Source organism: Podarcis cretensis, assembly GCF_951804945.1.
Source record: "Podarcis cretensis genome assembly, chromosome: 2".
NCBI lineage: Eukaryota > Metazoa > Chordata > Lepidosauria > Squamata > Lacertidae > Podarcis > Podarcis cretensis.
In genome coordinates, this window is record NC_137171.1 from 32,682,619 (window position 1) to 32,697,600 (window position 14,982).

Sequence of the window (14,982 nt, forward strand, 5' to 3'; positions counted from 1 at the left end):
TGTAATTAACAGTGCTGAAAGTGAACCTCAAAGGTATTGTGCTCCTTCAGAGAATATGTGTATTGCTGGGGGGGCGGGGTCGACACCTGTATATTTTAGTGACTCATTTGATGACAGGTGGGCGAGAAGAGCCTTAGCTGTGCATGTCGAAGGTTCCGTTTCCATCCTCTCCAGGAAGGGCTGGAAATTGATTCCTCTCCGACACCCAGAAGATACACTAGCGGTCAGTGCAGACAATACTGAGCTAGAGTAACCAAATGGTCTGGCTCAAGGTAGCCATTACCACAGAAGAGATCCTGCATCTAGATGTAGTAGGCTTTCATAGATAGCATTCTCTGATAAAAAAGTCATCTGCTGAGGAAAAAGGGAAGTAAGGAGTTCACAGGCAAATGATTTGGGCAAAGGGAAAAAAAAACCACTGGAGAAGTACAGTCAAGGATATACCCAGAGAAGTGACAATTCTGCCTCCGTCCCCCTGTCAAAATGATACAGCTTGAGTGATGTGAGAGCATGTGTGGCTCAGCGACAAAAAGAGTTCAGACAGCTGTGATTGTAGGCAAGATGCAAGAGGGAGCCAAAAAGGGAACATATTATCAGATCAGAATAGTTACTCTGGGAGTAATTGCTGTCTGTTTTTATTTAAAAGCAGCATAAACACAGATGAGAGTTAAAATGGAAAACAACAACAACACACGAATGATCAAAAGTCTGTGATGAAGGCCCAAAAGATGGAGATGGAGAAAGATTCATAATACAATAATCTAGCATCCCTAGGATTAAAAAACAACAATAATTTGAGTCCCTTACTTAAAAATCCTTTAAATAATAATGGTGAGCACTTTTTACATTCAAGTTTTCAAAATGGATCTGGGAGCAAAATTAGAAATCCTCATCAATACTTTGTTGCTGGACGATATCAGATATATTCAGTTGGCCACATTTTTACGGGTCTTTCATTTAATTATCACCAGGTGTTTTCCTAGAACAGAGATGGGTGGCAGGGAAAGTTCCACCTTCTGCTTTTTAGTGTCTCAGGTAAAGTTGCAGGTAAGGTCACAGGAGGAGACCTAATGCAACCTTATTCATACACCAACATTTTGACTCCTGATGAGATATAAATATGAATTTTAAATCTATGGCATTGCAATTTATTTTTAAAATTATATTCAAAACTTGAAAGATACAAACAAGGAAGATGCGCCTTTAAGAAAGAATCTCAATAATTCACCATCAACCACTAAAAATACTGCTCTCCTCAAATACTAAACAGTCTGATATCTTAAAATAATTGAACAGGATTTGAACTAATAAGTTTGCACCATCATATTATAACAGGTCATACAATACATTTATAAACTGTTTAGGAGTTCACCCCCACCCAAAACACTTATGTAAATAAGTGTAAAAAAGCAGCTTTTGGTGAAATAGCAAGATGGGTGGTTTGGAATCTTTTTTTATTGTTCTCTTGTGACCTCTAGTGGCTCGAGAGAGAGGGAGACTTGTACATTGCAATCCCTTCATACAGCTTTGGAAAACAAGCATTTTTTCACACATACCTCACCTAGGATGACAGCATCACTACTCTGTTGTAGTTTCAGTTATTTTTATAGCACCGCCACTGTTCGTAGCACATTACAGAGCAATGTTAGCACCACAAACAGAACCTTGTCCTACAGAGATTGCGTGCACATTGACGGCATTTTGTTATTATTATTCAGTGAAGGCTTATTCTAAAAGTCTCATTGCTCCTTCCAAAGTGCTGGGAAAGGCTACTTCATCACTGTTTAATCCAGAAAGTATATTATCATTATGTATATGTATTCTATGTTACCTAAGACAAATGTTACCTAAGACTGTTTTTGTTTAGTCCTGGGGTGGTTGCAAGGTCAGGAGGGAGAAAGGACACTTCCCTGCCCTTTCCCTGCTGTTCTAGGTTACATAAATACCTTACCAAAAAGATAGAAGGTTCAGTTTTGAGGTTGGCCAGTCACAAATCTGAGTATGTTATTGCTATATACAGCAGTTGCGTCGTGGTGGTGGGGACTGGCTGTCTCTGGAGTGTGGGAAAGAGAAGTTTCCTTTCTTTTCTTGTAAAATGTTCCCATTTGGAACAGAAATTGCAGGTTTTTTAAAAAAGAAAAATCCATGTCACACATCCTCACACAACCCTAATCCCCACTTCCAGGAACTAAGTGGAAGATGTTAGGGGTGTGAACAGGCCATTTTCCTCTCTTCCTCTGTCCCCTCATTTTCCTTTCACTCCCAGCATTCCATGTCTTAACTGCTCTCAGCCAGGCTTCCATTCCTCCCTTTAAACTCTCTTTATTTTGTTGATTTGTTTTAAAGACAAGCCATACATAACACAAACTAGAAATAAATATGGCATTGTTCTCGTTCTGTGTGTGTGAGCAGAGAAAAGATTCAATTGTTATTCACAAATGAGAACAGAAGGAAAATCCCCACTTCTGTTCCCCACCCCACCCCAATTGGTCTTACATGCCTTAACCGCTTTTGCCTATAGCCTAAACTGATAGGCTTACACAATTTGACAAACTTCTGATTCCTTTAGAACTTTTTGTTTGACCCCAGGTTGGAGAGCTGGCCATAGAAAACAGTAGAGAAATCCAGGATTTAACGTAACTGTAATTTAGCAGCAACATCCATCTCAACCCCTTCCATCCCATTTCCTGCCAATGGCAAATTAACTAAAAACAATTCAATAATGCAGTTTTTGACCGCTTCTGGTTTTATTTTATTTTTTGCTGCTCACATTTTCCAAAACATTCAACCATTTTTGTTTCGTCGTTTGAAGTGGAAAAACCTTCACAATTGTCTTCTACACCCTCGTGTGTGTTTGTTTGGTCGCTGGAATTTTATGTGTCTGTTATTTTATATTGTTGTATATTATGGAATGTTTTCAGACTCAACTGAAGTTAATGGGTGTCCTTTTTTCCAGAGATTCACTGATGGTCTTCATATTATTGTGCAAACCTGCAATCCCTATGCAAACGTACTCCCATAAGACAGCGAGACTTGCTTCCATGTAAACATGAAATGCACAGCTACAATCCTTTGTATAATTAGGTTCCTTAGGGATGCAGTCTTAAGCATATACAGTTGGATATAAATCAGATTTAAATCAGTGGTCTGTTTAAGATTCCTGCATTGCAGGGGTTGGACTAGATAAGCCTTGTGGGGGGGGGTGTCCCTTCCAACTCCACAATTACACGACTCTTAAGTGTGGCAAGGCTCACTGAATCGTGGTCCAAATCGTGGCCCCAGGTTTCTCTTCCAAGTGTGTAAATAAGGAGGCAGGTTACTGGCATGTGACACATTCATCTCCTGCTTTCAGCAAGTGGTTTGTGAGGAATTGTTTTCCTTAGAAATGCTTTTTTACCCACTCATTGCCCTTTAAAAAACAATTTTATGTAAATTGTGTTACTTTTATTGTTGTTAGCCGCTCTGAGCCCGGCTTCGGCTGGGGAGGGTGGGATATAAATAAAATTATATTATATTATTATTATTATAACAACAACAAAAACCAGGATAATTAAAATCAGTTGGCTATGGCAAGGTTCTGCACAAGCCTTCAGAAACAACCTTAGAAAAGCCACTTCAAGAGGAGCTCCTGCACATTGTTCAAACCCCTGTGTTGTAATTTGCTGCTGCTGTTAGAAGCATTTGGGCTCTGGCCGCGGCTGAGGTTCCTCCTGGTACACATCATCTCTCAGAATTCCTTCGTTGCCAGGGGAACGGGGCTCAGCATCACTAATCCGAGCGCGTTCTAAGAGGCGGCCGCCCTCCCTGCTCGCTCCTGAATCCCTCGCCTGCGGATGCGATGCGGACAGGCCCCCTGACACCTTCGGAGGGATTTCTCCCCGCTCTTTGCCCAGCCCACCTTTCGACCGGCCCCGCTCTGCCTGGGCACGTAGGAACCAGAGGCTTCTGCCTGGTGTGTCACTGAGAATAGAGTCCCGCAGAGGAGAGGGAGCTGGGCAAGGAGGAGCTGCTCTAGCGGCGGCGGCAGCAGCAGCAGGAATTCCCGCTCCCGGAGCGAGATAGCCCTGCAAGGGGGTGCAAGGAGCACTTCTGGGTCAAGCCCCCAGGAGAGCGGTGGGGAAGTGGGGGGGGGGGCAGAGAGAGGATGAGCAGCCACCTGGAGCTGGAGGAGAGGCTCAGGGAAGCTGCTGCCCTAGGCGACCTAGAGGAGCTGCAGACGCTGCTCGACAAGGGGGTGGAGGTGAATGCCCAGAATGAGATCAATGGCTGGTAAGACGCCTCTCCTTTTCTCTCCTCCCCCAGCCCCTCCGCGCTGTGCCCCTCATTCCCGTGGTTAGCAGTAGGGCAGCAGTCATCGTCGCTAATACACTTCCTTCCACCCTTTTCGAGGCAACCGCCAGCAACACGTTACACGCAACTTCAGCGAATGTGTATCCTCTGTGCCCGTGTCCAAGAGCATCTTTCCCTCCCTGTGTGTTCCCCTTGGCTCCCTCTCCCTCTGTCTCTGAAATGCGTGTTTACTGGGAGTTCATCTTAAAGGCAAGTTACAGAAACGCTCCCCACGGGGGTGGGGGTGGACAAAATCTCACCAGCATCTGACAAGAATAGATGGGTCAGATGTCAATGCTTCATCCTGATTAGTGGGCTGCCTGGTTATGAAATTCTAAGCAGAAATTCCTTTCAGGCTTTGGTTCTAGAGACTCCTGGAAAAATAGAGCCAATATGAACAAATCACACATTTGCCAGCCATCAGTCACAAACCTTTCCTAATAACATCCAGGTGTGTGTGTGTGTCTGTCTGTCTGTCTGTCTGTTCAATCAGCTTTAGCCCTACAAGGCAGGTCAGGATCACTATTTTCCCATAATTGCAGACATTTAATAATATTTATTATTTATAGGGAACCTATGACTAAGTGCTACTCAAAATGAGATAAACATTGTTGGGGCTGAGATTTGGAGACTCCCAAGCTCTCACTCTGAGAGCCAGCCTTCAATTTACTCAGGAGAACTGTGATGAATCTTCCAGCACATTGATTTTCACTTCTAGGATGAGCCATTGTGATTGGGAGGGAGGAGTTAATTTGATCAGAGCAGCAGTGCTAGTCCCCTGAAGGACAAGGGGTTTATTAGCTTGGGGTATTGGTGTGAGGGGAGAGGTTCAAGTAAAACTCTTGCCCAGTGCCACTGTTCTGATCCAGACACACACACACACTTGAATTATTAGTCGAAAATCCCCTGCATAACATGTAGTTGTGGAGTTTGGCTCTTAGCCATTGTGTTATTCAGGTCACAGAGAACAGAAAGCAGATGACAAAATCCCGTGTTCTCCCCAAAGGATCAAGCACAGCTTCTATTATTTTCTAATGCAAAATTCTTGTATGGGAGGATTCTTACAGGCTTTGAGCAAATGGGAACCCCTGTGGTATAGGAATGAGTCTGTGGACGCCCTTGTAGGGAGAGTGCCTGTACTGTTCCTATGAAAACTCCCCAAATCTGAACACATGACAGATGTTCTCGGAAACCTTGCACATGAAGCAGCTTTACGCAAGAGGCAGAGCACTGGGCTATACAGCCCCAGTATGTCTAATCTGTGGTTCTCCAGATGTTGTTGTAGTACAGCTCCTGCTGTCCCTGCCTTTTGGCCCTGCTGGCTGGGATTGATGAGAGTTACAGTCCAACAATATACAAAGAGCTACCATTGGATCTAGTCCAATATTGTCGAGAGAGCCACTGCCAGTTGGAATAGAGTCTTAGACACCTCTGCCTAAGCAAAGAATTGAACAGAACACAGTACATAGTTAAACATAGAAGAATTTGCTGCCGCAGGATGTAGTGATGATTGCCAACTTGGATGACTTCAAAAGGGGGTGAGACAAATTCATGGAGGATAAAGCTATCAGATACTGGTCATGATGGCTCTGTACTGTCTCCAGTACTGAAGGCAGTATGAACACCATTGCTGGGGAACACAAATGGGCAAAGTGCTGTTATGCTCATGTGCTGCTTGTGGGCTTCTCATAGGTTTCTGTCTGGCCAGTCTGGGAACAGGATCTTGGGTAGGTGGGCTTTTGGTTTGATTCAACAGGGCTCTTCTGTTCCTATGAATTTGAGACTTTCTGCATGCAAAGTATACCATTTACCCCTGAGCTACAGTTCCTCGCCTATTAAATCACATCCAGTGAGCACCAGGATTTATGTGACGTGTGTCTTCATGATTACCTCTATATGATTGTGTGAGTGCAAGCAGAGTAGGCTCAAAAGTGTGGGGTTTCAGATTTTTCAGACTGTGTGATTGAAGGCAGTAGCTTTTTACAGTGATTTGGTCATTGAAGTAGTTTGCATGCCTTTGTTTTGCTCTCTGAATCCTATACTGTTGCCATGAGTGGGTCTTTCATTAAAATTGCAACTTGGGTCCTTCAGTGCACTCATATTCAGGGCTTGTGGTCTGGCAACATATTAGTCCTATAATTATAATAGTCTTATAAATAGTCATAATAATAGTCTTATAAACAGATTGAAGTTGAATCCTGACAAGACAGAAGTACTGTTTTTGGGGGACAGGAGGCAGGCAGGTGTGGAGGATTCCCTGGTCCTGAATGGGGTAACTGTGCCCCTGAAAGACCAGGTGCGCAGCCTGGGAGTCATTTTGGACTCACAGCTGTCCATGGAGGCACAGGTCAAATCTGTGTCTAGGGCAGCTGTTTACCAGCTCCATCTGGTACGTAGGCTGAGACCCTATCTGCCTGCAGACTGTCTCGCCAGAGTGGTGCATGCTCTGGTTATCTCCCGCTTGGACTACTGCAATGCGCTCTATGTGGGGCTACCTTTGAAGGTGACCCGGAAACTACAACTAATCCAGAATGCGGCAGCTAGACTGGTGACTGGGAGCGGCCGCCGAGACCATATAACACCGGTCTTGAAAGACCTACATTGGCTCCCAGTACGTTTCCGAGCACAATTCAAAGTGTTGGTGCTGACCTTTAAAGCCCTAAACGGCCTCAGTCCAGTATATCTGAAGGAGCGTCTCCACCCCCATCGTTCTACCCGGACACTGAGGTCTAGCTCCGAGGGCCTTCTGGCGGTTCCCTCGCTGCGAGAAGCCAAGTTACAGGGAACCAGGCAGAGGGCTTTCTCGGTAGTGGTGCCCTCCCTGTGGAATGCCCTCCCATCAGATGTCAAAGCGATAAACAACTACCTGACATCCAGAAGACATCTGAAGGCAGCCCTGTTCAGGGAAGTTTTTAATATGTGACATTTTAGTGTATTTTTCATCTTTGTTGGAAGCCGCCCAGAGTGGCTGGGGAAACCCAGCCAGATGGGTGGGGTGCAAATAATAAATTTATTATTATTATTATTACCGTCACTGCAATATTAGAATTATGAATATGGCTTAGAAAATGCCCTTCCGATGCAGTTAATTGGTGCTGTATAATTCATTTGCTTTATAAGTTTAGTAAGATCATTGTCAAGTTGGCAGGCAGCAGTCTTCCTGCCCCCTCCCTCCCAATGTTCAGCTCAGGACTGGAGATTGTACTGCTGCAGTAACACCCAGGCATGAGATGGTAGCATATAGTACATATGGCTAATATTTGTTCCACTACAAAGGGAGAGAACGTGTGTGTGATATTTAGCAGAGCCCGATAGGGGCAGAGTGCGGGGTGTGTTCCTCTCCTGGCTTCCCAACATGGTGATCACTACCAGTAACCGAGAATGAAGGGGCAAAGTGTTGGGAGGGTTGCATTGGCTCCACTGCTGCGCCTGCACAATGCCATCCACTCCACTGGCTGCTACTGCCTTTAGGCAGGTAGCCATCTTCTTGGCTGCAATACTCTTGTGCCTGCTTTATTGTTTGCAAAGGGTCATGCAAAACTGACCCAGTTTGAGAGATATTGGGGTTGAATTTGATACTGAAAACAGACAATACTTCTGGGCCTTGGGATTTTGAGCGAGTGCAAACCATGGGTGCAAACCCTTCTGGTTGCTTTTCCTGTGATGTGCAAATGAAACCAATGAAACAAAAGAAGCATGTATGTGCATCAAGGACAACTGTACCTTTATGAGCATCAGTTAGCTTAAACATTGACTGTCATTTAGCTTAAACATTATTCTTTCCCTCTCCAGCTTATAGTGTTGAATGCTAGCTCAATAAGCAAGCTTTGACTGCACAGTTAAATTGGGCCTGTTGATTTACAACAGAAAATAAACCTCAGCCTGGTCACAAAGCTTTCATTCTTGCATAGTAGTAACATATTAGATTGGATTCAGACTAGGTTTTAGTTGAACTTAGGTCCCACTGTAATCAATGGAAGAAATTGGTCATGACTTGAATTATATTGAGGTATGTGGAAAATAAGTACAACTAACTTTGTCTGGATCAATAGACAAGGTTTCATCTCTGACAAATTTGAGCATTTTTTTAAACAGCTCTGATGGTACACATCATGCAGACATTTAATGACACAAAACAGTGACTTTCAGAATAATAACTTTACAAATGCTTGCTAACAAATATGTTTAACTTTTACAGGACATGTTTGCACTGGGCTTGCAAGAGGAATCACACCCAAGTGGTTTCTTACCTGCTGGATTCTCAAGCAGATAAGGAGATTTTCACAGTTAATGGAGAGCTGGCAGCACATTTGACTTCAAAGAAAGAAATCAGAAAGCTTCTGGGAGGTATACTCGACATACTGAATTTGTCTTTCCAAAAATATACTACGAACTAATGTAATGTATTAGATGCACTGCATTTTTCAGACAAGTTATCTGCCATCTCTGATCTTTTCATCAGTCCCTGATAAGCTCCCAAGGAAGACAAGACTTCCTAGGAACACAGTGTGCTATAGTTACAGGCAGAATATTGTGTGAGGCTGTTTGTGGGCTAGAGAAACTGAGGCTGCAGTTTTAATTTTATTTGTTTTAAGCTTTTATAGGCCGTTTTCCTATGAGGCTTAAAGATGTTAACAACAATTTTAATGTCACAGAAATTAAAACAGCTTTAAATGTAAAACAGAACTAGTCACATCAGCTAAAAGTCAGGGAACAAGTTTTTCATCCTCTGGGAAATCCCAGCAACAACAAAGACTTGCTCTGTACCTTAGGCAGGGCATCCCAAAGCCTGAGAGCTATGGCAGTGAAAGCTTTGCTCCTTACTGCTTGCCTCATCTAAAACAAAGGTAGAATTATGACCAGAGTTTACTGACCTGACTGTAATTGGGGAGCTGGCTGATATAGGAGTTTGGAGTAACCCCCTTGTCCTTTTTTGGACTTCTTTCTGAGTAATTGTACATAGGGTCAGAATAATTTTAAAATAGTTTTGCACAAGCTGTTCAATTAAATGAGAGAGCTGTTGTGCCAGTCAGATTCTGTAATACTTAGATTCCATTCCTTTGGTCATGGTGGCTTCTAGGAATTTGGACAGATGGTCAAGCAGAGTACACTGGGAACCTAAAAATGTTCCTTCTCCAATACACTCCAGAAAAGTATAGCCTCCCAGAACATCAAATTAAAGCTGGGTTACAGATTAAAGAGTGTTTCTTCAGCAATGCAGCTTTGGCCTGTATGTGTGTGTACACATCTTTTCACTTACCAATTCCAATAAGTAAATAAAATTTCTGCAGAATGTTTCTTCCATGAACCAAAGCTTTGCTAATCCAACTCTCTGGATTGATTCTATATTTTTTTTGCCATACTTAATTCTACTCTGAAATAAGTTTGCTTTCTTTTAGCTAAAACTAGCAGTTTATGATTTTAAATATATGTATTTGGCAGATGTTCTGGGTGGCATTAGAATTCTGCTTGCCATTATTTAAAATGGATTAAATTATTAAAAGATTCTATTTTTCCTTCCCACCCCGCCCCCGTTGAAGTGGAAGAATGTGACAATCAAGAAGTGAATGACTTAAAGCTGTCAAATGCTGGAGACTCTCTGACAAACCAGTCATTCCCTTGTGTTGACTATCAAGAAAAGGACAATGCCCCTCATCTCTTAGCACCACCCGAGGACAACAGCACTGCCGTCTCTTATTTATCTGAGAGTGAACCTAGCCCTTGTTTATCAGCCACTCAGCTTGAAAATACTTGCACACCCATTTCCTTGCACGCTGAAACTGAACTTTCTGAAGACCTGCACGAAGGGGAGCTTCCTTCTCCCATCAGCTCAGGAGTATCAGAATGCACAATGCCTCGAGTCCAGAGCTGCCCTGTTTATCCCTCATCTACATCTCACAACAGAGCTCTCTTGACCTCAACTGTACCTAGACAACATGTACCTCAGCAAGCAAATGGCTGCTGTATGGGCACTGCACCACCCTTACAGCCGCTGCTTCTCACAGGAACTTTTTCATATAATATGCAAGGTACTGAAGAGTATTTTTCCATTGTAATGCTTTTACTGCATAGCTGGAGACAGTGCATGTGTCTCCAGTAGACAGTAACTACCTTTAGTGCTTCATATCTGCTTTAAGAACCTTTTCTTCTTTTTCTTTCCTTAAAGAGAGTTGGTAGAGCTTTGTCAAGATAGGGCATTTTCTCTTAATTGCCACATGACCAGGATCAGTTTTGTGTCGTCATGCTTCTGTGTAATATGATCACAGGTTGTCACAGATCAGTGGTCACAAGGGAAATGAACTTTTGAGGAAGTAGTTGTTGTATCTCAGTTATTTGGAAATCTTCCTGGAATAATAGCAGAATTGTTGGTTGGAGTGCAATGGGTTGAAGGAAACGGTGACATTGCAATGAAGGAAATGGGCAGCTCTTCCAAACTACACAACTGCTACTGAAAAACATGTGCCCAGACTTCAGATTGGTGTGCAGGTGTCAAGAATGAGACTTGCACTGGCTTAATTGTTGGAATGTAACATTTCAAAGCAGTACGTTAATCTGCTTTTGATGGTTAACTCTAGCACATATAAAATTAGGATTGAGGCATTATTTATGATGTTTCATTTCTGCCCTGCTCTTCTTCTGAGCCCAGAGTAACTTATACGTGGAGCCTAGGCTGTCTTCCACCTACTTAGCTTCAACCATAAAACCAAATCACGCCTATCCTCTATGCATGAAAAAGCTGATCAGCTTTCACATTTAATTGCTTAAGTGTAGAGAATCATTAACTTTAGGGTTTCATTAAATCTGCAGATGCAGATATTTTGTTTAAAGTACACTTGGCACTAATCAGATGCTGGAAATATCAGTGTGAAGACCCAGCAGCCACTACTAAGCAAGAGAATGAGATGGGTAAGAAGACAAGGTGGACAGCTGAAGAGCTCATCTCTTTGTGGCAGTAGCCTGTGAATCACTTTTCCATCTTTAGTCCCTTAATAGCTTTATACAGCTGTCACAGCCCTCCACTCCACTTGCTTCTTCATTGTACTTTACATTTACTGATCTCCTTGAGTAATTTTATTGGACCGGGGCTGTTTGTCTGCAATGCATGTGTGTGCATACTGGTAGACTTTTTTGCTACAGTTGCCTGTAGCAACATTGCCATAGCTTGTTGTTCTTCGTGTTTGTTCTCTTCTCAACCTTAAACTTCTCAACTTTATTATTCAGTCATTACTTATGCATGTATCTGAGAATCTGTGGCCACCCAACACAGCAGAGTTCATGACAGAGCCCCACTGCTTTACACTGGGAGTTTGCTGCTACTGACTTACACTAGATTCTCTTGAGTCTGTGCAAACAAAGAGCAAATACAAATGATAAAGGCTGTGGTCTAGTAAAACATCTGTTAACATTTGTAGGGTGTATTTCCAAGGATATATATTTGGGTTTGTGACTGTCATTTCCGTTTCTCTGCATTTTGGCGATGATTTAACTTCAAAATACTCTTTCCTCTCCACATATAGAACTGGTACTTAAAGTAAGAGTTCAGAACCCTAAAGAGAATGACTTCATTGAAATTGAACTGGACAGACAAGAACTGACTTACCAAGATTTGCTCAGAGTGAGTTGCCATGAATTGGGCATTAATCCTGAAGAAGTGGAAAAGGTTAGAAAGCTACCGAATACACTGATAAGAAAGGTAATGACCATCATTTTCCTTCAAGTATTCCTATGTTGACACTCTTACCAGTGATGTTAGAATAACTCTGTGTCCAAAACAGAACATGGTCAATTTTAAAAGTAGCCTGAGATAATGCTTTGTACAGGCAACTATCTGCTAGTTTCTTCCGGTAATTTTAGGCAGCAGGCAGTCTCTAGCATAGGTGTTTTTTGACCCTTAGTGACTAAATTTGCCTCTTCTCCTTCCCAGTTCTTTGGCCTTAGGGCAAAGTAGCTGCTAAGCAGAGATAGGCAGCCGGTGGCTCCTGCAATCCTGTGGGTGTAGCTGAACCTCTCTCCAAGTCACTCTGCCTTTTTAACATGCAGAGCCAGCCTGCTCTCAAGCAGTGAACAGAATGCAGAGTTTGGCTGTAATAACATATGCAATTTACAGAACCTTAATGCAGTTTCTTGCTGGACTGTATGTACCACTTAAAAGAGGAGGTGGGAGAATCTTTGTTTCTTGGTTGTACAGATAATGTGTTGCACATAAAATCTAGCATAAACAAGATAAAGTATAATACTTGCAGCATGTCTTTTAAATGGTCAAAGCACTTAGCATATTCAGTCATTTATCCAGCGGCTGAGTACCCCGATATGGAGTTTTAGGGGACTACTTGAAGAATAATGGGCGCTTCTTTTTAATTAGGGCTGTGCACACCTCCCCCTCATCTGATCTGGCACTAGATCAGCCGCAGGTTGTTCTGGGGCTGACCTGATCCAGAACCAGGCCCTAGATTATGGAGCCAGCCCCAATGTTTAATTAGGGTTCTAAGAAGATGTTGTCTTCAGTCCTGCTGGGTGCTGCTTTGCCAGCACATTCTCAGTGCTGGTGTAGTTGACCCTGCAGAGGCTTTTACTCTGCCTTTTGTGCAACAGAACTTCCTCTTTTCTCACCATGCTCCTGAAAATCTGCTCTGGAGGGTTAGGGGAACCCGCAGAGCAGATTTTGGGGCACATGGGGGAAGAGAGGGGTAGTTTCATTGTGCAAGTAGAATCCCTGTGCCAATGGGACAACTTTGTTGGATACAGCCAAACATTTTTAGATTTACAAGGGGTTGTATCCAGAATGTCTCTTTTATGTAACACTACTCCTGCTGAAGTAGTGCTGTTTGCTGGTTTCCAGTTTCTGATCCCTATCCTGCTTTGCCCTTTACACTGCTTGTTGGAGTTTCCAACTTTCCATAGAATCATAGTTGGAAGGTACCCCAAGGATCATCTAGTCCAACCTCCTGCAGTGCAGGAATACACAGCTGTCCCATAGGGTGTTATCAGCACCATGCTCTAACCAACTGAGCTACACAGAGTGATAAGACACTTTACAGTTGGCTGTAGAGGAACCAGCAAGATTTGGCTCCCTCCACCTTCCTCAAGCACATTCAGAAAAATGCTAGATCCAAGCAAAGATGTTTATATCAGATAAAAGCTGGTATATCTTCCCACATATGGTAATGACTAAGTGGTCATGCTGTGGCTATTACTCTAGCAACCCACCATACTAATGCAGTTCTGTGAATGAAGTGTTAGCATTAAAAATGTAGATTTGTTGGAATGACTTCCTACTCAACAACTTGGCACAAGGAATATTATTTCATAATGGAGACACTTATAATGTATTGAGATAACCAGATCAAATACATGTAAAGAACTACTTTTATCACTCTGCTTTGTTAAGCTGATTTTATAAAGTTACTGCAACTCATCAGTTAATGACATTTGTGTCTTTCATTCAAGGATAAAGATGTTGCCAGGCTTCAGGATTTTCAAGAGCTAGAGCTGGTTTTGGTGAGAAGCATCAGTTCTCCTTTCAGAAATGCTTCAGCAACACTAATGGAAAGACCCTGCTATAACACTAAAGCGGCAAAGTTGACATACTGAAGTTTAAGACGTCTAGGAAGTTGGTATCTAAAAAACTTATTCTCGTTAAAATTAAAGCAAGATGTGTTTACTATTCAATATTTTTATATGCAGCATTTTTCTTAACTTTGGTTAATATTTCTTGAGTGGTGCTATCTCAAAGATGGCTCTTGGATTGCTCAAGCACTTCAGCAGTCTCATATGTAGCCTATACAATGAACAAGCACAAGTGGAAAACTGTTTTGTGGGGGAAACTAATCACAATTGTTCCCTCAGTCAACTGGTGTCTGGCACCTAATGATATGTATTGAGTTAATATATTTTATACATTGTTGTCAGGCCAACATTGCCACAGAAAAACTAGTGTTGTCATAGTCTCTGGTCCTTTTTTAAAAATATATAAAAAGTACTGCTAGGTACCTTCTCTGTGTAACAGTAAGACAGACAAATGAACTGAGGAACAAGTAAAAGTTCTGTTTTCTTGTCCTATGCTCTTTATAATATAATGCTGTAAAAACGGAATTGTTTTCAGAAGATAAACAATGGAGAAACAGGTTTAAACAAGTGCTTCCTGTTACCAGTTTTTGTTCTAGAATATTGCTTGTTGCATAGTAATGTTAGTTTGAAAGATGATATAGCAATGCTGGTAACTAAGCAAATCTATGCATTTAGAAAACTATTTTTGTAGTTTTATATAAAAAGGCATGTAATGCAAATCAAACCAACAGAAAACCATGTATTTTATGTGATGCTTTATCCTGTGAACCCAAGAACAATTTTCAATGGCAGCTTTATTTTTGCACTATCAACTTGTAACAGGGTGGCCAAGAGTTTTAAAGTGGCTGTTAATTAAAGTTTTGCTTTAGGCACCACCTCATAATTCACCTGTCATGAAGCTGTGTGCATTTGCCAACATGTCTTCTAACAGTTGATGTAGGCCCTTAGTTACTTTGGGCTGACTGGATTACATAGAGAAATACCGCGACAAGGTTATTAGTTTCCTTTTGTCTGGTTCCTATGGCTGACAATGCGTTCTACATGCTTTCCTGTATACAAATGGTGGGTTACGGTACATAAAATGAG

At 42.3% G+C, this 14,982-nt stretch overlaps 1 protein-coding gene across 4 annotated transcripts in view; it reads left to right on the plus strand.

Moving 5' to 3' along the window:
• Window positions 1–13,998, plus strand: part of LOC307211141 (ankyrin repeat domain-containing protein 40-like) — an 84,064-nt gene extending 70,066 nt beyond the window's left edge. For 3 of the 4 annotated variants that reach the window (XM_079967469.1, XM_079967467.1, XM_079967466.1), the window contains 4 exons: window positions 8,528–8,676; window positions 9,870–10,358; window positions 11,847–12,022; window positions 13,777–13,998. In XM_079967469.1, coding sequence (XP_079823595.1) covers window positions 8,528–8,676; window positions 9,870–10,358; window positions 11,847–12,022; window positions 13,777–13,920 — 958 coding nt within the window. In that variant the 3' untranslated portion in view covers window positions 13,921–13,998. Of the gene's footprint in view, window positions 1–4,096; window positions 4,270–8,527; window positions 8,677–9,869; window positions 10,359–11,846; window positions 12,023–13,776 lie in introns of those variants that run through there. The other variant, XM_079967468.1, reaches the window with a different exon arrangement.
• Window positions 13,999–14,982: the final 984 nt, after the last annotated feature.